The sequence below is a fragment of the Rhamphochromis sp. 'chilingali' genome, assembly GCF_963969265.1.
Source record: "Rhamphochromis sp. 'chilingali' genome assembly, chromosome: 8".
Lineage (NCBI taxonomy): Eukaryota > Metazoa > Chordata > Actinopteri > Cichliformes > Cichlidae > Rhamphochromis > Rhamphochromis sp. 'chilingali'.
In genome coordinates this window covers 11,477,034-11,504,508 of record NC_137935.1, presented here as the reverse complement: position 1 = coordinate 11,504,508, position 27,475 = coordinate 11,477,034, and the positions used below count along the sequence as shown (strand labels likewise).

Genomic DNA, 27,475 nt, shown 5'->3' with positions numbered 1-27,475 from the left:
TTACTGATTACTTATTTTTAAAAGTAATTAGTTACTTTGTTACTTACCGGTAGTTAGAATTAGGTTAGGGTAGAAACAAATTTCCATAAACGATCCATATAAAATAAAATAAAACTACACTAAGCATTGTTACATTATTATACTGATAAAAATGAACTTTGACACAGAGTCATGTGTACAGAGTTATAATGGATGATGAATTGCAATTCGGTTATAGAGTAACATAAACTGGCTGCTCGCCTAGTTTCTTGGTGTCATCTCAGCATGACACAGCAGAAAAAACCTCATTATCATTAACTTTATTTATTATTATTTGTGGCAGTAGTATTAGTTGCAGCAGTTGGAGTATTTTAAATTGGATTTCTCTTTTAGGAACAGTTGTGGAGAAATGACAGACATGCTTTCTCTTCTCTGATAGCTTCTAGAAAAAACAGATGTTGCCAGTGCCATCATAATATGTGCTCAGCGCCTCTCTGCATTTTCAGAGTCGTGATTTTCTCTTATTTCATGCTTTTTACTGTGACTCATTGAACTTTCCTTTTAATTGCATTTTAAACACAAACACTTTACTCATATTAAGATAACACTGATATAAACATGGCAATACTGATGTATGGAATTTAAACCATGGCTGGTTCTTCGTGAAGAGCACAAAATGTCCCAAGAAAACATACCTCTGAAGATCATCACTATTTTGCATTTCAAAGCTCTGCTTTTACTTCCATTACAATATTAGCCACTACAGGTCATAGTACAGTCGTGGCCAGAATCTACTGCTCTTTGGTCAAGTCACACTTGAAAGGGACCAAAACACCAGGGTGGCCAGCACTTTGACACTCTGCTGCCAGTTTTTGAAACCAAACTTATATGATTTCTTGGTAGGCTAAGTTTTGTATTGACAACTCCTTTAAAAGTGTACTCTCTCAGATACCTGCATTTAATTATTTACAACAAATGTATTATTTATTACAACCACAATTAACACTAGCAAACAGTTCTCTATTGCATCCTTGACAATGGAGCATTGTGCTTGCTGAGCAGTGTCAAATTGTCAAGACACTCAGCGATTTGGTGAGTGTTTTCAGAAATATTTGCATCATCCACACAAACTGTTGGAGAGTGCAGAAATCTGCTACCGTACAAAGGAACCACAACAGAGTTTTTAGTACAGCACCATATACCTCCTTGCCCCGAATTTTACCTAGTGACTGCCAAAAACTTCCAGCAACCATTCACCAACTGGTTGGAGAACATAGATTAATGAACAAAGGCCACTTACCAGTCTCTAGGGCATAGTTAATAAGAACAGTTTATTGTTAATTCTGTTGAGTTCAATTTCAGTTTAGGTCAGTGTGCATCTGAATTGAACAAAAACATTCTCAAGTCTTTCTTCATTCGCATTAGAAAAATTTATTTTGGTAATTTTCTCACAGTCATTTTGACAGTTCTGTTTGATGAAAAATTCAACTTTGACTTGGCTTTTTATCATTTTAGGATCACGTAGGAGTGTGCTCAGTAATGGTTGGTGGTTTTTATTTATTTTTTCTTAGCAGAGGATAAATGGAGAGCAGTGTTGAGCAGTCAGGAGTTTCACACCACTTTGTTGTGGAGGCTGGATTGTGTGCCTGCACTGTGTTACCAGCTACACAGCTTCAAAGTTAATGTCGCCAACCTGAAAGGAAAGTTATAGAAATATTATCTTATTTTGAGTAATCTGGTGATATTTACAATATTAATGAGCTAAATTCAATAAGTGAACATTTAAAAAGTTGAAAATAAGAGAAAACCTACAAACCTGAACATGAGGCGGGGCGCTGAGCACGTATGTGACAGCACTGGCAATGTCTTTTGGTTCCAAAGGCTGTCAGAGAAGTGAAAAATGCTTAATAACTTTTATCAGAGTAATCATATTAACAATCTATAAACTGTGAGATTAATAATTATACCTTAAATTCACTGTACATAGCAGCTACTTTTTCAGGTTCATTGCTGTGGAGCCGTGATACAAATTCTGTGTCCACTAAACCAGGAGAGAGGCTCTGTAAAAAACAAAAGAAAAACAAAGGTAAAAGAAGTGTGATTGTGTGTCGACTTCGGAAAGTATTGTAAATGTGTCTCATAGCAGCTGAAATTGGTTTTAAGGGCACTTTTTGGGTTTATCAGTGTTCTTTAAAACCTTACCGTGGCTCTGATATGAGTTTTTTCTGCACGCAGCTCCTGCCTCAGGCCCTCAGTCAGCGCGGTTACAGCGAACTTGGTCGCCATGTAGAAATGTAAATCGGGAATGGGATAGACATGATGTCCACCCACACTACAACAGAAGAACATTTCACTAGGTCAGCATTTACCAACATATTTTTTATCTGATTTCAGGATCACATCTGTGTTTTATCCTTGGAGGAGGAGTCCTCTTTACCAAAGAAATGAAACGAGTGAGCGCCACTGGCATCTTAATAAAATGTCACCCTCTTCCTCCTCATCTCAAACTCATCTACTGAACTGAATTCCAGGATTGAATATACAAAAATGTGCACAAATATGCCTATTTATTCCCAATATTGGGAATAAAGGCAAATCTTTTCATTCTCACTATTGAAATCTCCACAGTTTCCATTCACTTTAGGTTAAGAGTCTTGGCATCATCCTAGACAGCTCACTATCCTATAAATCTCACATTAATGATCTCACTTGTTCTGCCTATTTCCATCTACGCAACACGGACCGATTGTATCCTTCTCTTTCCACCCAGTCTGTATCCTTTCTTGATCATAGTATAGTTACATCCCACACTGTCTATTGTAATTCTCTCTTGCATGGTTTCCCCCAAAAATCCCTCCATAAGCTTCAACTGGTTCAAAACTGCGCTGCCCGCATACCAGCACATCATCCATATCCTTCAGGAATGTCACTGGCTCCCTATGAAATTCTGAATGGCATACAAGTTTCATCTGATTACCTTCAAGACCCTTCATAACCTTGTTCCTCCTTACCTTTCTGACCTGTCAAGCACTACCTCTTCTGCCCGCTCACTTCGATCTTCTTCTTCTATCCAGCTTGCCTTCTTTCCCCCTCAGCACCATGGGAAGCAGAGCTTTTAGCTGCTCTGCTCCCAGCCTGTGGAACTTTCTACCTCCAGATATAAGAAACATTGGTTCTCTCCCCCAGTTGAAATCTCAACTTAAAACCTCTCTGTTCAAGTCTGCATGTTCGCTGTGAACTTATTGTTTGTATATTTTATCTTGTTCTTTTGATTGTTCTTTGTTTGCCATTAGTGTTACCAACAGAAGCTCATAATCTCAATCTGAATCTGAGCATGATTATATTCAAAGATATTTGAAAGATGTTTAAATCATCAGACTTCACAGGCATGGCCGTCGTTGATCATCAGTAAATAAAACTGCACCTGTTTATGTTTATGATGTGCCCATCATCCACATTTCTCTCTTTCATTGACTGATAAGCTTCACGTGCACACATGCTCAGTGCAAGAACGTTTACCTGCAAGAAACCATGCAGAAAAATAAAAAGTAAAAATTATTATAATTATTATTATTATTTTAATGGGCTAAATTGTTTTTGGTGTTTTGCTGCTGTAACAGAATAATTCCCCAACTTTTAGAGCTACATAAAAGTGATAATTTTATTTCATTCAATATTCTGCAAAGAAAACATTCCAGTGAATGTATTTCCACATACCGCACACAAAATATTATTGAAGTCTAAGTCAAGATAATTGTTTTCTAAAATATCTGAGCTCTTACGTCCATCATGTTCTTCCATCCACTGCTTTTGCCATTTATCAACGGCTCTGGCTGTGCCAGACCAGCATTGTTGATGCACACGTCCACGCCTTTGTGCTGATTTTTGATCGCTGCAAACATGGACAGAATCTCCTCCTCTTTGGTCAAGTCACACTTGAAAGGCACCAAAACACCAGGGTGGCTGGCGCTCTGACACTCTGCTGCCAGTTTCTGAAAACAAAAAGCAAAAGATGATACCTTCATAGTCACCATCGCATTCAGATTCTTGTGGTAAAAATACTCTGGTAAAAGTTGAATTATCGATTAAACTCCTTTACTAAGATAAAAGAGAAAAATTCCAGGCTCTGAAATGAATTCAAAGCATAAAAGTAAGAAGATAGGGACATTTCAATTATTTTGCAAAGGAAACATAACCTTGTACAACTTCAACATAATAGCAAAATTAGACACGGGAATGAAAATAATGAATATATGAGTATAGTCAGGGGCTAAAATGGGATTTGCAGATGTGAGAACCGTAGGATCACTGTAGTGGTTATAAGAGTGTGAGGAAATTAATCAAGAGTCACAATAGGCTCTATTGAGAGATCCAGCAGATTTTTTTCTCTACAGGCTGTGATCAGCTGACCTGTGCTGTGGCTGTTGACCCGAGGTTTACTGCTCTTTGTGGATTTACACAACTCATCAGTATGTAAGTAAGTAAAGTTTATTTATTAAGCGCTTTTCATAGACAGGTAGTCACAAAGCGCTGCACACAGATACGATAAATAGCAAAATGCACAGTTTACACAATATAGAGTTTAAATGTAAATTAAAAATATAAAAATGTAAAAAGCATTGGTCAACAGAAAGCTTGTTTAAACAGTAAAGTTTTTAACTGTTTTTTTTTTTTATGTATGTAAGATATCATGTCTGACTTCTGTCTCCTATACTGCCAACATACTGTTTATAATTTTGTTCATTATGCTGCATAGTACACTACTTGTATCTGGTATTGTGCAGCTCATTTTAACCCATGCATATTGACCAATATGTACAGCATAAATGATTTATTGTAAAACAAAAAGTCTGTCGCTTGACAGCCATTATATGATGTCCACTTGACAGAGCTACATAACTGCATATTTGCATAACATTAAAAAGTCCTTTGCATTAGAGTTTTACATTAAGTGTTTCTCTTCTGAAATCAAGTTTGTTATTTCAGAGCAAACCTGTAATTTCCCCACGTCCCTGTCGCAGCCCACCACTTTCATACAGAGCCGGACCAGCTCCACGGCTACAGCCGCCCCGATCCCAACCGAGGCTCCGGTCACCAGAGCCACTCTGCCCCGCCAGCGCTCCATCACAGACAATTGTAACCAGCTCACGCACCAAAAGTATGAAGAGAGGGACGTGCCAAGATAGATATCCCTGACAGAATTAGTTTCCTCTGCGTCGTGAGCGCTCACCAGGTAGGGAGAACGGATCCAGTTGACTCCACCTCCATTCCAACCAAATTACTTGAAAATAGTAAGTAGTTACTATTACTTCTCCAAGAAGGTTATCCAGTTACTTTACTGATTACGTATTTTTAAAAGTAATTATTTCATTTTAAAAACATGATACACAACCTGAATACGTTATAAAGCAATAGACCTTTCAGCCCAATTAGATTTTTTTCTGCATAATCCATCTAAAATTGGATCACTTGAAAAATCCTCTTTTAAAAATTGGTTTTATTATTTTTAATCTTTTAACTTTATGCACATTGCATCAAGCAAAAAGTGACATAATATGGAACAACCTATGACTTGAAGAAATTTGTGTAACATTTAAACCTATTTTGTGCACATTCAGGCATGTAAAAGAAGCAATTTTTTTGGTGTTTATATTGTTTGTCTGTGATTTGGACAACCAAGCCTGTGCTCTCAACGCAGGGGAAACAAATTCTGCCGGGGACAACTACCTTGACATGACTGCCACAATAAAAACTGAAGTGAGTGAGCTAATTAATTTGTAACATTCTGTATAATATTAAGTATTTGTGACCATTCGGCCTCTGTCAAGGATTTCCTCGCTAAGATTAGAGACAATATGGGAAGAATCAATAATTCCCCAGTCATGCTCTATACAGCAGCAAAGAGACATTTAACTTTCAGGGGGAAATGCTTTTTTAGGATGAGTCCTTCCATTTTGGACAAATGGAAAACTTGTGGAGGTCATCAACATTTCATAGCTCAACAACCAAGAAGGAAAGAAGGCGTGATTTGGTAATACTTTATACCAGAATTGTGACTCGCAAATTAAGAACTTCTGAGGAAGTTGAATTTTTAATCATGAAAGGTTTTGTTTTGTTTTTTTGAGGTTTTTTTGTAAAATAAAAAACTACACCAAACATTGTTATTATATTGGATACAGAAACCCTGTTTTAACAATTAAAACTTTAAACGGCCATTTTTGTGCACCAACTGATAGAAATGAACTTTTACACAGTCAGGTTTACAGAGTTATAATGGATGATGAATTGCAACTCACCGGTTTTATAGTAACATATAAACATAAACTGGCTGCCATCCCAGTTTCTTGGTCTCATCTCAGCATGACACAGCAGAAAAAACTTCATTATTATTAATTTTATTATCATTATTGCTATTATTATTTGTGGCAGTAGTATTAGTAGCAGCAGTTGGAGTATTTTAAATAGGATTTCTCTTTAAAGAGCACGTGTGGATAAAAGAAATATCAAGTTTGTTTGTAGACCAACACACATGCTTTCTCTTCTCTGATTGCCTTTTTTGTGTGTTTATATTGTTTGTCTGTGATTTGGACAACCAAGCCTGTGCTCTCAACGCAGGGGAAACAAATTCTGCCGGGGACAACTACCTTGACATGACTGCCACAATAAAAACTGAAGTGAGTGAGCTAATTAATTTGTAACATTCTGTATAATATTAAGTATTTGTGACCATTCGGCCTCTGTCAAGGATTTCCTCGCTAAGATTAGAGACAATATGGGAAGAATCAATAATTCCCCAGTCATGCTCTATACAGCAGCAAAGAGACATTTAACTTTCAGGGGGAAATGCTTTTTTAGGATGAGTTCTTCCATTTTGGACAAATGAAAAACTTGTGGAGGTCATCAGCATTTCATAGCTCAACAACCAAGAAGGAAAGAAGGCGTGATTTGGTAATACTTTATACCAGAATTGTGACTCGCAAATTAAGAACTTCTGAGGAAGTTGAATTTTTAATCATGAAAGGTTTTGTTTGTTTTTTTTGGTTTTTTTTGTAAAATAAAAAACTGCACCAAACATTGTTATTATATTGGATACAGAAACCAATATAATAAGTGTTTCCTGAAAACCCTCTCCTGTCTGATCATTTCCTGATAACATTTACATTTACAATAATTGATTACACAGCGGTGGAGAGTAGACTTTATCAAAGTAGATGTCTTTCTGAAAGCGCTGTAACTAAGTTTAAGAATATAATCCACCCACTGTTATCATCTTCAATGCCCTGTACCAACACAGAGCAGAGCAGCTATCTGAACGCTACCCCAATAGAGGTCGATTATCTTGTTAATAATTTTACCTCCTCACTACGTACGACTCTGGATACTGTATCTCCAGTGAAAACTAAGGTCTCTAATCAGAAGTACCTGACTCCGTGGTATAATTCTCAAACACGTACCCTAAAGCAGATGACTCGTAATCTGGAGAGGAAATGGCGTGTCACAAATTTAGAGGATCATCATTTAGCCTGGAGAAATAGTTTGCTGCTTTATAAGAAAGCCCTCCGCAAAGCCAGAACATCTTACTATTCATCACTGATTGAAGAAAATAAGAACAACCCCAGGTTTCTCTTCAGCACTGTAGCCAGGCTGACAAAAAGTCAGAGCTCTTTTGAGTCAACCATCCCTTTAACGTTAACTAGTAATGACTTCATGAACTTCTTCACAAATAAAATTTCTATCATTAGAGAAAAAATTACCAATAATCATCCCACAGATGTAATATTATCTACAGCTACTCTTAGTACCATTGATGTTAAGTTAGGCTCTTTTTCTCCAATTGATCTTTCTGAGTTAACTTCAATAATTACTTCCTCCAAACCATCAACGTGTCTTTTAGACCCCATTCCTACAAAACTGCTCAAAGAAGTCCTGCCATTAATTAATTCTTCAATCTTAAATATGATCAACCTATCTCTAATAATCGGCTATGTACCACAGGCCTTCAAGCTGGCTGTAGTTAAACCTTTACTCAAAAAGCCATCTCTAGACCCAGCAGTCTTAGCTAATTACAGGCCAATCTCCAACCTTCCTTTCATATCAAAAATCCTTGAAAGAGTAGTTGTCAAACAGCTAACAGATCATCTGCAGAGGAATGGTTTATTTGAAGAGTTTCAGTCAGGTTTCAGAGCTCATCACAGCACAGAAACAGCTTTAGTGAAGGTTACAAATGATCTTCTTATGGCCTCTGACAGTGGACTCATCTCTGTGCTTGTCCTGCTAGACCTTAGTGCAGCATTCGATACTGTCGACCATAATATCCTATTAGAGCGATTAGAACATGCTGTAGGTATTACAGGTACTGCACTGCAGTGGTTTGTATCATATCTATCTAATAGACTCCAATTTGTGCATGTAAATGGGGAGTCCTCTTCACACACTGAGGTTAATTATGGAGTTCCACAGGGTTCAGTGCTAGGACCAATTCTGTTTACATTATACATGCTTCCCTTAGGCAGCATCATTAGAAGACATAGCATACATTTTCACTGCTATGCTGATGACACCCAGCTCTATCTCTCCATGAAGCCAGATAACACACACCAATTAGTTAAACTGCAGGAATGTCTTAAAGACATAAAGACCTGGATGGCCGGTAACTTTCTGCTTCTTAATTCAGATAAAACTGAGGTTATTGTACTCGGCCCTGAAAATCTTAGAAATATGATATCTAACCAGATTCTTACTCTGGATGGCATTACCTTGGCCTCCAGTAACGCTGTGAGGAACCTTGGAGTCATTTTTGACCAGGATATGTCCTTCAACGCACATATTAAGCAAATATGTAAGACTGCGTTCTTCCATTTGCGCAACATCTCTAAAATTAGAAATATCCTGTCTCAGAGTGACGCTGAAAAACTAGTTCATGCATTTATTACTTTCAGGCTGGACGACTGTAATTCATTATTATCAGGAAGTCCAAAAAATGCACTGAAAAGCCTTCAGCTAATCCAAAATGCTGCAGCAAGAGTACTGACAGGGACTAGAAAGAGAGAGCATATTTCTCCTGTTTTGGCTTCCCTTCATTGGCTTCCTGTTAAATCCAGAATTGAATTCAAAATCCTGCTCCTCACATACAAGGTCTTAAATAATCAGGCCCCATCTTATCTTAATGACCTTGTAGTACCATATCACCCTATTAGAGCACTTCGCTCTTGCTCTGCAGGCCTACTTGTTGTTCCTAGAGTATTTAAAAGTAGAATGGGTGGGAGAGCCTTCAGTTTTCAGGCCCCTCTTCTGTGGAACCAGCTTCCAGTTTGGATTCGGGAGACAGACACTATCTCTACTTTTAAGATTAGGCTTAAAACTTTCCTTTTTGCTGAAGCATATACAGTGGGGCAAAAAAGTATTTAGTCAGCCACCGATTGTGCAAGTTCCCCCACCTAAAATGATGACAGAGGTCAGTAATTTGCACCAGAGGTACACTTCAACTGTGAGAGACAGAATGTGAAAAAAAAAAAATCCATGAATCCACATGGATTTGTAAAGAATTTATTCGTAAATCAGGGTGGAAAATACGTATTTGGTCAATAACAAAAATACAATTCAATACTTTGTAACATAACCTTTGTTGGCAATAACAGAGGTCAAACCTTTACTATAGGTCTTTACCAGGTTTGCACACACAGTAGCTGGTATTTTGGCCCATTCCTCCATGCAGATCTTCTCGAGAGCAGTGATGTTTTGGGGCTGTCGCCGAGCAACACGGACTTTCAACTCCCGCCACAGATTTTCTATGGGGTTGAGGTCTGGAGACTGGCTAGGCCACTCCAGGACTTTCAAATGCTTCTTACGGAGCCACTCCTTTGTTGCCCGGGCGGTGTGTTTTGGATCATTGTCATGTTGGAAGACCCAGCCGCGTTTCATCTTCAAAGTTCTCACTGATGGAAGGTTTTGGCTCAAAATCTCACGATACATGGCCCCATTCATTCTGTCCTTAACACAGATCAGTCGTCCTGTCCCCTTGGCAGAAAAACAGCCCCATAGCATGATGTTTCCACCCCCATGCTTCACAGTAGGTATGGTGTTCTTGGGATGCAACTCACTATTCTTCTTCCTCCAAACACGACGAGTTGAGTTTATACCAAAAAGTTCTACTTTGGTTTCATCTGACCACATGACATTCTCCCAATCCTCTGCTGTATCATCCATGTGCTCTCTGGCAAACTGCAGACGGGCCTGGACATGCACTGGCTTCAGCAGCGGAACACGTCTGGCACTGCGGGATTTGATTCCCTGCCGTTGTAGTGTGTTACTGATGGTGACCTTTGTTACTTTGGTCCCAGCTCTCTGCAGGTCATTCACCAGGTCCCCCCGTGTGGTTCTGGGATCTTTGCTCACCGTTCTCATGATCATTTTGACCCCACGGGATGAGATCTTGTGTGGAGCCCCAGATCGAGGGAGATTATCAGTGGTCTTGTATGTCTTCCATTTTCTGATGATTGCTCCCACAGTTGATTTTTTCACACCAAGCTGCTTGCCTATTGAAGATTCACTCTTCCCAGTCTGGTGCAGGTCTACAATACTTTTCCTGGTGTCCTTCGAAAGCTCTTTGGTCTTGGCCATGGCGGAGTTTGGAGTCTGACTGTTTGAGGCTGTGGACAGGTGTCTTTTATACAGATGATGAGTTCAAACAGGTGCCATTCATACAGGTAACGAGTGGGGGGCAGAAAAGCTTCTTACAGAAGACGTTACAGGTCTGTGAGAGCCAGAGATTTTCCTTGTTTGAGGTGACCAAATACTTATTTTCCACCCTAATTTACGAATAAATTCTTTACAAATCCTACCATGTGGATTCATGGATTTTTTTTTTCACATTCTGTCTCTCACAGTTGAAGTGTACCTCTGGTGCAAATTACTGACCTCTGTCATCATTTTAGGTGGGGGAACTTGCACAATCGGTGGCTGACTAAATACTTTTTTGCCCCACTGTAGTTAGGGCTGGACCAGGTGACCCTGAATCCTCCCTTAGTTATGCTGCAATAGACATAGGCTGCCGGGGGATTCCCATGATGCATTGAGTTTTTCTTTTCCAGTCACCTTTCTCACTCACTATGTATTAACAAACCTCTCTGCATTGAATCATATCTGTTATTAACCTCTGTCTCTCTTGCACAGCATGTCTTTTATCCTGTCTTCCTTCTCTCACCCCAACCGGTCGCAGCAGATGGCCGCCCCTCCCTGAGCCTGGTTCTGCCGGAGGTTTCTTCCTGTTAAAAGGGAGTTTTTCCTTCCCACTGTTGCCAAAGTGCTTGCTCATAGGGGGTCATATGATTGTTGGGTTTTTCTCTGTATCTATGAAGCGCCTTGAGGCGACTTATGTTGTGATTTGGCGATATATATATAAAATTGAATTGAATTGAATAGAAACCCTGTTTTAATAATTAAAACTTTAAACGGCCATTTTTGTGCACCAACTGATAGAAATGAACTTTTACACAGAGTCAGGTTTACAGAGTTATAATGGATGATGAATTGCAACTCACCGGTTTTATAGTAACATGTAAACATAAACTGGCTGCCATCCCAGTTTCTTGGTCTCATCTCAGCATGACACAGCAGAAAAAACTTCATTATTATTAATTTTATTATTATTATTGCTATTATTATTTGTGGCAGTAGTATTAGTAGCAGCAGTTGGAGTATTTTAAATAGGATTTCTCTTTAAAGAACACGTGTGGATAAAAGAAATATCAAGTTTGTTTGTAGACCAACACACATGCTTTCTCTTCTCTGATTGCCTTTTTTGTGTGTTTATATTGTTTGTCTGTGATTTGGACAACCAAGCCTGTGCTCTCAACGCAGGGGAAACAAATTCTGCTGGGGACAACTACCTTGACATGACTGCCACAATAAAAACTGAAGTGAGTGAGCTAATTAATTTGTAACATTCTGTATAATATTAAGTATTTGTGACCATTCGGCCTCTGTCAAGGATTTCCTCGCTAAGATTAGAGACAATATGGGAAGAATCAATAATTCCTCAGTCATGCTCTATACAGCAGCAAAGAGACATTTAACTTTCAGGGGGAAATGCTTTTTTAGGATGAGTCCTTCCATTTTGGACAAATGGAAAACTTGTGGAGGTCATCAGCATTTCATAGCTCAACAACCAAGAAGGAAAGAAGGCGTGATTTGGTAATACTTTATACCAGAATTGTGACTCGCAAATTAAGAACTTCTGAGGAAGTTGAATTTTTAATCATGAAAGGTTTTGTTTTGTTTTTTTGAGGGTTTTTTGTAAAATAAAAAACTACACCAAACATTGTTATTATATTGGATACAGAAACCCTGTTTTAACAATTAAAACTTTAAACGGCCATTTTTGTGCACCAACTGATAGAAATGAACTTTTACACAGTCAGGTTTACAGAGTTATAATGGATGATGAATTGCAACTCACCGGTTTTATAGTAACATATAAACATAAACTGGCTGCCATCCCAGTTTCTTGGTCTCATCTCAGCATGACACAGCAGAAAAAACTTCATTATTATTAATTTTATTATCATTATTGTTATTATTATTTGTGGCAGTATATTAGTAGCAGCAGTTGGAGTATTTTAAATAGGATTTCTCTTTAAAGAACACGTGTGGATAAAAGAAATATCAAGTTTGTTTGTAGACCAACACACATGCTTTCTCTTCTCTGATTGCCTCTGAAAGAAATAGATGTTGTTAGTGTCATCACAATATGTGCTCAGCGCCTCTCTGCATGTTCAGATTTCAGATTTTATCTTGTTTCATGCTTTTTACTGTGGCTTATTGAACTTTCCCTTTAATTGCATTTTAAACACAAGCAGTTTACTCATAATAAGATAACACTGGTATAAACATGGACATACTGATGTATGGAATTTAAACCATGGCTGGTTGTTAATGAAGAGCACAAAATGTCCCAAGAAAACACACCAATGAAGGTCATCACTATTGTGCATTTCACAGCTCTGCTTTTACAGTGGGATGCAAAGGTTTGGGCAACCTTGTTAATAGTCATTATTTTCCTGTATAAATCGTTGGTTGTTACAGTAAAAAAATGTCAGTTAAATATATCATATAGGAGACACACACAGCGATATTGGAGAAGTGAAATGAAGTTTATTGGATTTACAGAAAGTGTGCAATAATTGTTTAAACAAAATCAGGCAGGTGCATAAATTTGGGCACTGCTGTCATTTTCTTGATTCCAAAACCTTTAGAACTAATTATTGGAACTCAAATTGGCTTGGTAAGCTCAGTGACCCCTGACCTACATACACAGGTGAATCCAATAATGAGAAAGAGCATTTAAGGGGGTCAATTGTAAGTTTCCCTCCTCTTTTAATTTTCTCTGAAGAGTAGCAACATGGGGGTCTCAAAACAACTCTCAAATGACCTGAAGACAAAGATTGTTCACCATCATGGTTTAGGGGAAAGATACAGAAAGCTGTCTCACAGATTTAAGCTGTCTGTTTCCACAGTTAGGAACAAACAGAGCCGCTTGGGGTATGCTAAAGCACATTTGGACAAGTCAGCTTCATTGTGGAATAAGGTGCTGTGGACTGATGAAACAAAAATTGAGTTATTTGGGCATAACAAGGGGTGTTATGCATGGAGGAAAAAGAACACGGCATTCCAAGAAAAACACCTGCTACCTACAGTAAAATATGGTGGTGGTTCCATCATGCTGTGGGGCTGTGTAGCCAGTGCAGGGACTGGGAATCTTGTCAAAGTTGAGGGACACATGGATTCCACTCAGTATCAGCAGATTCTGGAGACCAATGTCCAGGTATCAGTGACAAAGCTGAAGCTGCGGTGGGTCTGGATCTTTCAACAAGACAACGACCCGAAACACTGCTCAAAATCCACTAAGGCATTCATGCAGAGGAACAAGTACAACGTTCTGGAATGGCCATCTCAGTCCCCAGACCTAAATATTATTGAAAATCTGTGGTGTGAGTTAAAGAGAGCTGTCCTTGCTCAGAAGCCATCAAACCTGAATGAACTAGAGATGTTTTGTAAAGAGGAATGGTCCAAAATACCTTCAACTACAATCCAGACTCTCACTGGAACCTACAGGAAGCGTTTAGAGGCTGTAACTTCTGCAAAAGGCGGATCTACTAAATACTGATTTCATTTCTTTTTTTTCTTTTTTTTGTGGTGCCCAAATTTATGCACCTGCCTGATTTTGTTTAAACAATTATTGCACACTTTCTGTAAATCCAGTAAACTTCATTTCACTTCTCAAATGTCACTGTGTGTGTCTCCTATATGATATATTTAACTGACATTTTTTATTGTAACAACCAACGATTTATACAGGAAAATAATGACTATTAACAAGGTTGCCCAAACTTTTGCATCCTACTGTTCTTCCTTTGCAATATTAATCACTAGAGGTCATAGTCAGGGCTGGACTGGGACAAAAAAAATGTATGGTTTCTATACATTTTACGTCAGATAAAAACTTTGGTCGTAAGATTCAGAAAGTGTACTTTATTGATCCCCGTGTGGAAATTCCTCTCTGCCTTTAACCCATTCACTCAGTGAAGCAGTGGGCAGCCATTGGGCGCCCAGGGAGCAGTGTGTAGGGATGGTATCTTGCTCAGCTGTTCAGGGGAATCGAACCCCCGACCTTCCGATCATGGGGCCACCACTCTACCTACTGAGCTATCCCTGCCCCAGATTCAGATAACTATTTAATAAGAGCTAGATGTTTTAAATGAGAATAAGAAAGAAAAGTATTTCTTTGTGCCCCCCTTTCCCTGTTAATGCCCTACCTGGCCCCCTGGCAAAACTTTGCTAGAGCCACCCCTGCACAGTTACCAGCTGTAAGCTACTTAGAAAAGGATCCTGGTGTTATGTGTCTCTCAGAAACAGTTCAGCTCTGATTCAGTAAGGACATCTCCTGGTTTCATCTTCATGTTTCCCTCTCACCAGGATATCCAAACCGACATCATGACCAGCAGCTTTTACAGCTGTGGCGCCAGCAAACATTAGCTGATACTAGAAAGTAATATTAAATAAATTCTAACAACAGCTGATCTTAAACTTGCTGCTGTTGTTTAGCACGACATCCGCCGGTTTCCGCTTTCTGGCGCAAAGTGGGAGATAAACAAGCAAGAGAGAAAAGCCGATCAGCTGATCATTGGTCAGTTTCATGATTGAAGTAGCAACAACAGAGAGAGGGGGAGAGAATGAGAGGAGAAGAGGCAACTGTGCAGCTTAACGACAGAATAACTCCAGCTTTGTGTCTTTTTCTATTGTAGCTGAAGTCTGGGACAAACTGTTCCTTTTCAGCTCAACACAAAATTTTCTCTGAATGCGGGACGATTTAATTTTTACAGGACGGTTGGCAACTCTACTAACTAACCTTATGAATAAAATAAAGTTCACTATCAGTAAATGGTAAATGGTAAATGGCCTGCATTTGTATAGCGCTTTTCTAGTCCCTAAGGACCCCAAAGCGCTTCACACTACATTCAGTCATTCACCCATTCACACACTGGCGATGGCAAGCTACATCAGTAACATCATAGCACCCACCCAGCTGTATAGAAACTCTGTCATGCTAGCTAGTACGCAGTACGAGTTATTGTCACTGACTGTAAAAAGTCAGCAGAACGAAAATAAACTCCACCTAAACTTGGTTTATATCTGACCCAGACTGACTGCAGGTCATAACTTCTTATTCTAAGTTCAGTTCACCTGACACTTGTCTCTCCTTCTCCTGCCTCCCCTTCCCTCATCCACATGCTGGCCTCTGTGGAAGCTCCGCCATAGCCGCCACCAAACAACTGAGTTATTTTTACACATCGACCAGCATCTGGCCAATGCACCACCTTTCATTGTTTCTACCGTTACAAAAAAATAAAAAGAAAAGAAAAGAAAAAAATCACCGGCCCATAAAAATGAAAAATCACCATCGGCCTGATGCCAAATGCCCGGTATGCCTGATGGCCAGTCCAGCTATGGTCATAGTACAGTCCTGGCCAATGTTCCCTCTAAGCTGCGTGCGTGCGCAATTGTGCACTGCTGGCACGGTCTCTGCGCACAGAAAATCTGCGTTGTGCACCAAAAAAAAATCTAACCTGAATTGAACTTAAAACAAATACTTTAACAATTCTGTTTTGCAGTGTTAGTCAGAAAGTGACTGGCTGATCCCGTATGGGATTAGAACGATGCCACCTTATCCCATAGTCCAGCCAATGATGCGATTCACATTCATATATATACGCAGCTAATGAACGTCATTGACAGGCTATGACAGCGTCCTTATGTGACGACACCGGTGTTTTAGCTAGCAAAGCAGCGTGGCTGATGTGGAGTGAAGCCACGTTAATGACAACCTGTACAACCATTGGAGATGTGAGCAGGACAGACGGAACAACTGACAGAAAAAGTGTGAACTTTATACCAGTTTTTAAATTGTGTTGATAGGCCAAGTAAAACTGGAGTTATGATAAAAAAAATATATGCAATGTTTGGTTTTCTTCCTGAATTGACTATGTGCACGAGACAATGCTAACTTCCTGGTTTGAGACCGGATGTGGGGTAGTGCATTTCCGGTAGCTTTACTTTGCGGTCAATCGCTACTGCGAAGATATACTCCAAAATCATGTCCAAAACTCGAAAACGGAAAGTTACAAAGAGGAGAAGGTGGGAACACTCACCGCTGTTGTGTCATAAAAAATCTAATGATCAATTTTGACGTTTAAAGCGTTTAGATCGATCAGTTGTTTACATCACTCAACACAAGCAGAACTGCATTACTGCAGCAGAAGACACATCGTCCACATTCAGAAGCACATCTCTGTATAGTCACTGGTCTTATGATTTAAACAGGCAAATGTTCAGCATTCAAACTACAGCTGAAGAATAGTCAAACCAGATGTTTCCCCCGTTATGTCGATATCAGCTAGTCAAGTACACGCCTACACGGCATGTTAACAAACCGTGAAAAAAGCCACACAAAAAATGAATGATTGCTGGTAACGGTTTCTATACATTAGTATTTATGAAGGGTATGTTGTGACTTACCTTCAAAATTACAGCGGTCCCTCGCTGTAACGCGGTTCACCTTTCACCTCGCTGTTTCACGGATTTTTTTAGTGCAAGTTTGCATGCTTTTTTTTTTTTTACATCACATTTTGTCCTGCGTCCTGATCGCTGCAGACGATCTCCTCCGTGACGTCTCTCCTGTACAGTACAGAATCGCTGCATTGATCGCTAGCAGTGTGACTCTGAGGTGCAGTACTGTATGTCCACCATGTCCACCAAACGTTTTGCACTGTCAAAAAATAAAATTGGCTACTTGATTTCACCTATCGCTGGTTATTTTTAGAACATAACACCCACGATAAACGAGGGACAGCTGAGAAATATAACATTTGAATCCCTTTTCTCTTTTGCTCTGAGGCGCGGGGGAAAAATATCGACAAGTCGATGAACATCATTTACAGATATATTGGGTAAATGCCCAAGACATCTATAGAAATGTAAATCGCCGCTTGATTCATTTGCTTAACTTGTTTTGGACCGTAAACCAGGCGCGAATAGGACACCGGAAGCAAAGCTCCCCACAGGAGTTTCCGCACCGGAAGTAGCATATGCTAACGTGCACATAGTCAATACTATCGTTGTTTATATTTACTGCGGGAAGAAACAGTAAAAACTGTGTTTTATAAAGAAAACCTCAAAAGCACTCTCCGCCTGTGAGCAAAAACAACACCAAAAAAAAAAAAAACCCTATTGCTATTGGTCGAAAAATGTACCATGTCGACCAATCAAAAAATGATAAAGCAACATGGCATTTAGTTGTTTAGGAAGGGGGAAGTTTTAGGAGTGACGGCGGTGTTTTGAGACGTAAGAGATTTGCGACGTTTAGCGCAAATCTTGTGTAGTTAGTGTGTAGTGTAGTCAATAGTTTTGTTTTGTGTGTCAGAACAATGAGGCGACTGCTGAATGTTACAGGTGTTACAGGAGTGATACATCTCCTGTTGTCAGGCCTGCAGGTATCAGGCTGTTGTTCTCTTTTATCTCATAGTGGACAGAAATTATTTTTTGGAGTGACACAAATAATTTGTGTGGCATCAGATTTGATGCAGAACAGCTGATTGTTCTGTAAATAGTTTGAAATGTTTATTTAAAAAAATAAATTGTCCAACATTTAATTGTTAATTGTCCAACATTGGTCATTATATACTGTATTTTGCAGACAGAGTTACAGGACTCTCTCCCAGAACACAGACCCATACTCATAATTCAAGTCAGAGCTTTATAAAAAAAAAAAAAAGTTTTGTTTTCAAAATTGGAATTCAAGTTATTTTTACTTCCAAAAGTGTTAACATACTACACAGGTCATGAACAAGATTTTTTTTTTTTTAATTTTCATTGTAAGTGGGCTAAAGCAGTTAATTAATAGTAGTCTAACATAAATGTAAATGCTGTAATTTGATTATTTTAATAAACCTTGGATGGATTCGATGCTGGCATAACCACAGTGCACACGTCTAATGTTGCTCACAGTGGTCCAAGGGACCGCTCAGGGAGTTTGTGTGGTCGCTCAGACACATGAAAAATTAGAGGGAACATTGGTCATGGCCAGAATCTATTGCTCTTTGGTCAAGTCACACTTGAAAGGGACCAAAACACCAAGGTGGCCAGAACTTTGACACTGCTGCCAGTTTTTTAAGTCAAACTTATGTTTTCTTGGTAGTCAAAGTTTTATATTGACATGATAGCTCCTTTAAAAGCTTACTCTCTCAGATACCTGCGTTTGTTTATTTACACCAAATGTATTGTTTATTAGAGCCAAAAATGAACACTAGCAAACAGTTCTCTATTGCATCCTTGACAATGGAGCATTGTGCTTGCGGAGCAGTGTCAAAGTGTCAAGACACTCAGCAATTTGGTGAGTGCTTGTAGACATATTTGCATCATCCACACAAACTCCCGGAGAGTGTAGAAATCTGCTACCATACAAAGGAACCACACAGAGGTTTTAGTACAGCACCATATACCTCCTTGCCACGAATTTTACCTAGTGACTGCCAACAACTTCCAGCAACCATTCACCAACTGGTTGGAGAACATACATTGGTAAGTGACCTTTGTTCATCAGTCTTTAGGCCCTTATGACTTGTACGGTTGCTCCATGACACCCCCCCCCCAAAACCAGCTAAGGTTCTAACCTGCTGAAATGAACATCTGCTTAACAGTAAAAACACTCTTAGAGCTTAAATACTATCCAGCAACTGAGATCTGTTACAATAAGAAGGAAGCTGTCATTAATTAAAGTGTTTTCATGGGCATTCCTTGCTGGCCAGTAGGACGCTTGTAAAAAGGTACCACAGGGACCTTTGATAAGAAGACAATTAGACAGAAAACAGCTGGATGAGTTTCCTTTATTTTATCCTTCTGTGAATTGATTACAATCTGACAGTGTTGAGAAGTAAGGAGAGCCGGTCACACTACTTTGATGTAAAGATTGGGATGGGTCTCAAGGCCAAGTTGCATGACACCTGCTACAGACTTTCAAGCAAAATCTCCCCAATCTGAAAGAAAAGATAGATGAATGTTATCTTATGACTAAACTGCTGATATTTAAAATGGAAAATAGAAAAGTTCAAAAGGTCACAAAAAAGAGGAAAATGAGAGAAAATCTCAAACCTGAACATGAGGAGGGGCACTGAGCACATATGTGACGGCATGGACGAGGTCTTTTGCTTCCAGAGACTATCAAAGAAGTGAAAAGTGCTTAATGAAATTTTAATAGTAATCATATCAACAATACTGTAGCGATTGTAGGAAATGAAGGAATAATGATTTTACCTTATTTTTAGTGTATACAGCAGCTGCTTTATCAGAATTGTCTCTGTAGACGCGGTATGCAAATTCTGTCTTCACAACGCCAGGAGAAATGCTCTGCAAAATGACATTATTAATGAGGATTCTTCAAGAAGTACTCTGTGTGCATCTCATAACAGCTGACATTAGTGTTAAAGGTACTTTGGAGCTGGTTACAGTGTCTTTCAAAAGCTTACTGTGGCCCGGATATGAGTGTTTTCTGCACGCAGCTCCTTCCTCAGGCCCTCAGTCAGCGCAGTTACAGCATACTTGGTGGCGGTGTAGAAATGTCCGTCAGCATTAGGAAACACTTGATGGCCGCACACACTGCAACAGAGGATATTTACAAGTGTTATAACAACAATGGCAACAGTTTCTATATCGTTTAACATCCACCTGTTTTCTTTTGCTTATCTAATTCAGGGTCCAGGAGCCTCGGGTACAGCACAGACAGGTCCCAAGTCTGTCACAGGACACAGAGACACAGACACAGTTCAACTAAACTAACCCAACTTACTGCATGTCTTTGGACTATGTGGGAAGGTGAGAACTCCTGCAGACACAGGGAGAAGATGCAAACTACACAGAGAAAGACACTGGCCAGATGCTGGATTTGTGAGATAAGTTGTGAGATAACAGTGTTAACCACTGCATCACTATGCTGTTGTGCTGTAATTTAAAGGTTTCTATATAATGTATAACCAGGAAGGTACTTGTGTTTTGAGATTTAAAAAAAGCAAAACATTTCTCGGTTCTGGCAATTAGATTTGGTTTCATTTTTCTTGATGATTTTCATAGTAAACTCAAAAATCTTTTAGTTCTGAACTGCTAGCTGGCCAATGAAAGCAATATGAAGATGTCCCTTTTGGTTCTAATATATTGTTATTGACACAGCAGTCTGGTATTTATTTTTATTGGACCTACCAGTAATAAAAACACTCATTGGCTATAGTAGGGTTCTTAAAGGGGGAGATACAATGTGTGCTGTGAGAAAAGTCCATTGTGCAGAGTTGCCAAAAGAATGACTGAATTATAAGATGTTTGTGTAAACTGCACAAGCATACCCATCACTGTCCATCAGTAAAATAAAACTGCACCTGTTTATGTTTATGATGTGCCCATCGTCCACATTTCTCTCTTTCATTGACTGATAAGCTTCACGTGCACAGATACACAGTGCAAGAACGTTCACCTGTAAGAAACCAGCAGTGAAATAAACGGTAAAACAAATATATGTAATCAATGCATCAAAATGATACTTTTCCTTGTTGCTATTTGCACTCAAGATGAACAAATTCTTTTAATTCAATTCAATTTTATTTATACAGAACGAAATCGCAACAACAGTCGCCTTAAGGTGCTTTATATTTTAAGGTAGACCCTAATACATACAGAGAAAAAACCCCAACAATACAATGACCCCCTATGATCAAGCAAAGTGGTGACAGTGGGAAGGAAAAACTCCCTTCTAACAGGAAGAAACCTCCACCAGATCCAGGCTCAGGGACCGCGACCAGGTGGGGTGAGAGAAGGAAAACAGGATAAAAGACATGCTGTGGAAGAGAGCAGCTTACACCTGTTGCAGGATAGCTAAGGGAGGATTCAGAGTCACCTGATCCAGCCCTAACTATATGCTTTAGCAAAAAGGAGTTTTAAGCCTAATCTTAAAAGTAGAGATAGTGTCTGTCTCCCATATTCCACAGAAGAAAGGCCTGAAAACTGAAGGCTCCCATTCACCTTTTAAATACTCTAGGAACCACAAGTAAGCCTGTGGTCTGAGAGCGAAGTGCTCTAATGCAAGGATACAATACTATGACATCATTAAGATAAGATGGGGCCTGATTATTTAAGACCTTGTATGTGAGGAGCAGGATTTTTTAATTCAATTCTGGATTTAACAGGGAGCCAATGAAGGGAAGCCAGTATAGGAGAAATATGCTCTCTCTTTTAGTCCCTGTCAGTACTCTTGCTGCAGCAGTTTAGATTAACTGAAGGCTTTTCAGGAAGTTTTTAGGACTTCCTGATAATAATGAATTACACTAATCCAGCCTAAAAGTAATAAATGCATCAACTAGTTTTTCAGCATCACTCTGAGACAGGATATTTCTAATTTTAGAGATACTGTGCAAATGGAAAAAAAGCAGTCCTACATATTTGTTTAAAATGTACATTAAGGGAAATATCCTAGTTAAAAATGACTCCACGGTTCCTCACAGTGTTACTGGAGGCCAAAGCAATGCCATCCAGAGTAAGTATCTGGTTAGATACCATATTTCTAGGAATTTTAGGGCCGAGTACAATAACCTCAGTTTTTTGTGAATTTAGAAACAGAAAATTGGAGGTCATCCAGGTCTGTATGCCTTTAAGACATTTTTCTAACACACATCAAACTAATTGGTGTGTTATCTGGCTTCATGCATAGATAAAGTTGGGTGTCATCTGCATAGCAGTGAAAATTCATCCTATGCCTTCTGATGATACTGCCTAAGGGAAGCATGTAAACTGGTCCTGGCACAGAAACTACAGAACAATTGGATGCTATTTGATCGATATGATACATGCCACTTCAGTGCAGTACCTGTAATACCTACAGCATGTTCTAATCGCTCTAATAGAATATTATGGTCAACATTATCGAACGCTGAGGTCTAGCAGGATAAGCTAGACTGACTACTGTCAGGGGCCAAGAAGATCATTTGTAAAATTCACTAAAAGTGAGTTAGCAAATGGCTGCAATCACAGCATTGTAAAATTGGTTCAGCGATGGTCTTTGTTCAGCGGTTGTTGATCTTTGGTCATGCCAGTTTGGATAGTAATAATCCAGGAGCTGACCTCACAGCCCATTTTTTTCATTCAGTGGGCTGGTTTCAGTCATTGTGCAAAGGTACTGTTTATGAGGTTGGGTCATCTGAAACTGAAGATGTCACTTGGATGAGTGACGAAACGTTTCTCCCACTGAGATGCTACGTCCAGATGATCAGAATCAATTTTTTGGGACTTATCTAAAGGCGTTTCTGTATTTTGATGAGCTCTGAAACCTGATTGAAACTCTTCAAATAAGCCATTTGTCTGCATATGATCTATTAGCTGTTTGACAATTTTTGAAATGAAAGGTTAGAAATTGGCCTATAAACATCTAAAACCACAGGGTCAAGAGATGGCTTTTTAAGTAACGGCTTTTTAAGTTTAACTACTGCCAGCTTGAAGGCCTGAAGTACATAGGCAACAGTCTTTCAGCAGTCTTGTAAGAATGGGGTCTATAAGACATGTTGATGGTTTGGAGGAAGTAATTACTTATGTTAACTCAGAAAGGTCAATTGGAAAAAAAGACTAAATAAATACAAATGGTACTCAAAGTATGTGTAGATAATGTTAGATCTGTGAGATCATTATGAGTAATTTTTTCTCTAATTGTTAAAATTTGATTTGTGAATAAATTCATTAAGTCATTCCTAGTTGACGTTAAAGGAATACTTTGCTCAACGGTGCTTTTCGTCAATTTTTTCACCTTTTGAGGGAAGCCAATTGAATCTAATAAAATATTAAATACCACGTTGATTGAGACTGTCATTTGTAACATTTACATGGATATCACCCATAATAATTATTTTATTTGAACAGAGCACTAAATCAGTTAAAAACTCAGAAAAATCAGACAGAAACTCTGTGTAAGGCCCAGGTGGACGATAGAAGATAACAAATACGACTGTTTTTTTGAGTTTTACAGCTGAGGTGGACAAGGCTAAGCATCAGGCTTTCAAATGAGTTAAAAGTATGTCTTGGTCTTTGGTTAATTAATAAGCTGGTGTGGAAAATTGCAGGCATACCTTCCCCCAGCCTGTGCCTCGAGGATTTTGATGGTAAATGAGACTCAGGAGTGTTGATTCATTTAAACTAACATAATCATCCTGCTGTAACCAGGTTTCTGTAAGGCAGAGTAAATCGATTTGTTGATCAATTATTAATTCATGTACTAACAGAGACTCGGAAGAGAGAGACCTAATGTTTATGTTTTACTCTTCGGTGCTCATGAGGATACTGTATTGTTCTTTCTTTGTGACTTTTTTAACATTTAAGTCGATTTTTGTTGATTTTTAATATTTTACTGAATTTGCATTTATCCTTAGCCAACATGTCTTAAAACAGAATCGCCAATTCCTAGAGTCTGATCTCCTGCGAGTGTGTCATTGAGTGGGGAAAAGTAGTTAGCCACATGAACAGGTTGGTAGTGTACCGGGGGCTATGATACCTCCTCCCCGTCATCCAGCCATCCTGTTTCCCCAGCTACTCGACAGTCTGCCGGGGGACACCTAATGGGGCCTGCGCTACCTTCTACCTTCGGCTGCACTGACTACAGGAGGCTGGCTAGCTAGAGAGTTTTCAAGGATGCAAAACAGAGTCTCGAATTCAATATCATTAAAATAAAAAATTTAAAAACTAAGCTAAGCTAGTGAATCCCTAAAGACACAGTGAGTGAATACAGAGACATAATTTAGCGAGTAAATACAGTTTTTATTACAACACATATGCTACACAAAAACATCACTGTGTGTTGCAACAGGAGGTGATACTCTACGCAGAGAGAGCGAACACCAAGTGAAAGCCTTTAGCCAGTTTTGCATAATATTTTATCTTTCTCATCTATTGTGATTGTGTATTTATTTTAACCAGATGGGGATTTTCATAGTTTGACATTTTAACACACTATTTATCCAACTTTTTGTATAAATAAAAGACATCTATCTCATTCTAAAAAATGATGATGACTCAATTTATCATTTCATTAGAATACAGTATTCTGCTGGGAAACCACTCCTGTGAATGCTTTCATATGTAGCACACAACAACATATTACATATGTTATCAATATTATATTGCATACCAACCAGGAATATTTTCTTTCTAAAATAACTCTGAGTTCTTACATCCCACATGTTTTTCCAGCCACTGGTTTTGCCATTTAGCAGCGCCTCTGGATGAGCCAAGCCAGCGTTATTGATGCACACGTCCACGCCTTTGTGCTGCTCTTTGATCGTGGCGAACATGGACAGAATCTCCTCCTCTTTGGTCAAGTCACACTTGAAAGGCACCAAAACACCAGGGTGACCGGCGCTCTGACACTCTGCTGCCAGTTTCTGAAAACAAAAAGGAAAAGACGATACCTTGATAATCACCTTTGCATTCAGATTCTTGTGGTAAAAATACTCTGGTAAAAGTTGAATTATGGATTAAACTTCTTTACTAAGATAAAAGATACATTTTCCAGACTCTGAAATGAATTCAAAGCAAAAAAGTAAGAAGATAAGGAGTTTTCAATTATTTTACAAAGGAAACCCAACCTCATACAACTTTAACATAATAGCAAAATTAGTCATGGAAATGAAAACTTAATTTAAACATAAACTCTAATGAACACCTGAACGATAGTGAGAACACAAGCATAGACAAACAAATGAACTTATAGCTCTATTTGCTGCAGCCTACATTGTACATCTAAACAGAATATACATATACTAATTTAATAATATGAATACAATACATCATTATATAATTATTATTAATATACTATATGAGTATAGTCAGGGGCTAAAATGGGATTTGCAGATTTGAGAACCCTAAGATCACTGTAGTGGTTATAGCAGTGTGTGGAAAGGAATCAGGAGTCACAATAGGCTCTATTGAGAGCTCCAGCAGATTTGTCTACAGGCTGTGATCAGCTGACCTGTGCTGTGGCTGTTTACCCGAGGTATACTGCTCTTTGTGGATTTACACAACTCATCAGTATGTAAGTTATCATGTCTGACTTCCGTCTCCTATACTGCCAAGTGCCAAAATACTGTTTATACCATTTTTTTTATTTTACTGCATAGTACACAGCTTGGATCTGGTATTGTGCAGCTTATTTTAAACCATGCATATAGACCAATATATACAGCATAAATGATTTACTGTAAAACAAACAGTGTAACGGCGGATATGTAAAGCTAGCTCAACAACACGTAATATAACTATTCTGTAAAATAGTCAGATGTCAGATGTCTATTCATATTAATGTACAGAATTCACCTGCTTGCTACTACTACTGCACATTCACCCAATGTATATACTATATGTTCTCCCCCCCATTTTTGCACATGTCGAGGAGCGTGTCAGGCTACATTTCACTGTGTGTTATACAGTGAAATGTAGCCTGACACGGGTTACAAGTATAAGTATAACTTATACTTGTATAACTATGCATGTGACAAATAAAGAACCTTGAACCTTGAACGTTTGTGCTTTTATTTTGGTAACTTCCTGTGTGACCGAAAGTGAATGTTGTAACGGTAACTAGCTTGATGTACAAAAAAGACGCAAGAAAACGGTAAACTACTGCTAACAGAGAAAACTGCCAAAAAGTGATTTGCCTGCCAAAAAGTGATTTCCAATGTTTCCGTGTATTTTTTATGTGTAATATCTTTACGTATGTTGGTAAATAGACTTCGGTGAACAGCGTTTACAAAGGGGTTATATATAGAATTAAAAGATTATCTGTTTTTTCAAGTATCTTTATAACTCTGTGTTATTGTACTCACATTATAACCAATCCGGTCCTTTTTCCCCACTTACAATATTTTTACAGAACTATTGTAATATTTGCTGCCATTTCTGCTGTCTTACTCTTACAAAAGACATTTTTAATGTTAATGAGATTTTTTTTAACTGCATAAATAAAGGTTCTATAAAAGTCGCTGCCAAAAACTGATTGCGGCTTCTACCTTGTTACACGAATGTTGTTTGTGGCTCAATATGACTTTGTGTCATCCATGAGGGATGCATTTGACATATGTTTCACATATTATAGGCCAACAAGTTACTTATAGCAGTTTAAATACGAGCAATCAGTTTTTGGCAAATACCGGAAATCAGTTTTTGGCAGACAATCACTTTTTGGCACAACACCTGCATAACATAACTCTTCCGAAATCGAGTTTGTTATTTCAGAGCAAACCTGTATTTTCCCCACGTCCCTGGCGCAGCCCACCACTTTCATACCGAGCCGGACCAGCTCCACGGCTACAGCCGCCCCGATCCCGACCGAGGCTCCGGTCACCAGAGCCACTCTGCCCCGCCAGCGTTCCATCAAAGACAGCCCTAACCAGCTCACGCACCAAAAGTTTGAAGAGAGGGACGTGCCAAGATAGATATCCCCGACAGAATTAGTTTCCTCTGCGTCGGGAGCGCGCACTAGGTAGGGAGAACGGATCCCGTTGACTCCGCCTCCATTCCAACCAACTAGACGTAGAAACAGTGACGAACTATCAAAAACCTAAAGACGAGTGTACATTACCGTTCAGTTTGTGGGTTACAACTGAAAATGATACGTTTATTGTTCTCATGTGTTATCAGCAGTGTTGGTCAAGTTACTTGAAAATAGTAAGTAGTTACTAATTACTGATTACTTATTTTTAAAAGTAATTAGTTACTTTGTTACTTACCGGTAGTTAGAATTAGGTTAGGGTAGAAACAAATTTCCATAAACGATCCATATAAAATAAAATAAAACTACACTAAGCATTGTTACATTATTATACTGATAAAAATGAACTTTGACACAGAGTCATGTGTACAGAGT

At 38.8% G+C, this 27,475-nt stretch overlaps 2 protein-coding genes and 1 long non-coding RNA gene across 3 annotated transcripts; 1 reads left to right on the top strand and 2 right to left on the bottom strand.

Moving 5' to 3' along the window:
* Window positions 1–191: 191 nt before the first annotated feature.
* On the bottom strand, window positions 192–5,108 carry LOC308401480 (dehydrogenase/reductase SDR family member 11-like). The gene is made up of 7 exons (XM_080889700.1): window positions 4,973–5,108; window positions 3,762–3,971; window positions 3,404–3,498; window positions 2,182–2,311; window positions 1,947–2,039; window positions 1,796–1,861; window positions 192–1,672 (listed from the first exon to the last, which is right to left on the bottom strand). The coding sequence occupies exons 1-7, from the start codon at window positions 5,102–5,104 to the stop codon at window positions 1,643–1,645; spliced, it is 756 nt and encodes a 251-aa protein (XP_080745826.1). The 5' UTR covers window positions 5,105–5,108; the 3' UTR covers window positions 192–1,642.
* LOC308401482 lies at window positions 1,936–20,951 on the top strand. Its single transcript, XR_013972577.1, has 8 exons — window positions 1,936–2,065; window positions 2,215–2,273; window positions 2,374–2,432; window positions 4,374–4,456; window positions 5,001–5,270; window positions 5,678–6,653; window positions 11,821–11,897; window positions 20,284–20,951. It is a non-coding gene; the product is annotated as an uncharacterized lncRNA (long non-coding RNA).
* Window positions 19,386–27,243, bottom strand: LOC308401475 (dehydrogenase/reductase SDR family member 11-like). The gene is made up of 7 exons (XM_080889694.1): window positions 26,852–27,243; window positions 24,786–24,995; window positions 20,958–21,052; window positions 20,058–20,187; window positions 19,846–19,938; window positions 19,684–19,749; window positions 19,386–19,568 (listed from the first exon to the last, which is right to left on the bottom strand). The coding sequence occupies exons 1-7, from the start codon at window positions 26,981–26,983 to the stop codon at window positions 19,539–19,541; spliced, it is 756 nt and encodes a 251-aa protein (XP_080745820.1). The 5' UTR covers window positions 26,984–27,243; the 3' UTR covers window positions 19,386–19,538.
* Between the last annotated feature and the right edge of the window lie 232 nt (window positions 27,244–27,475).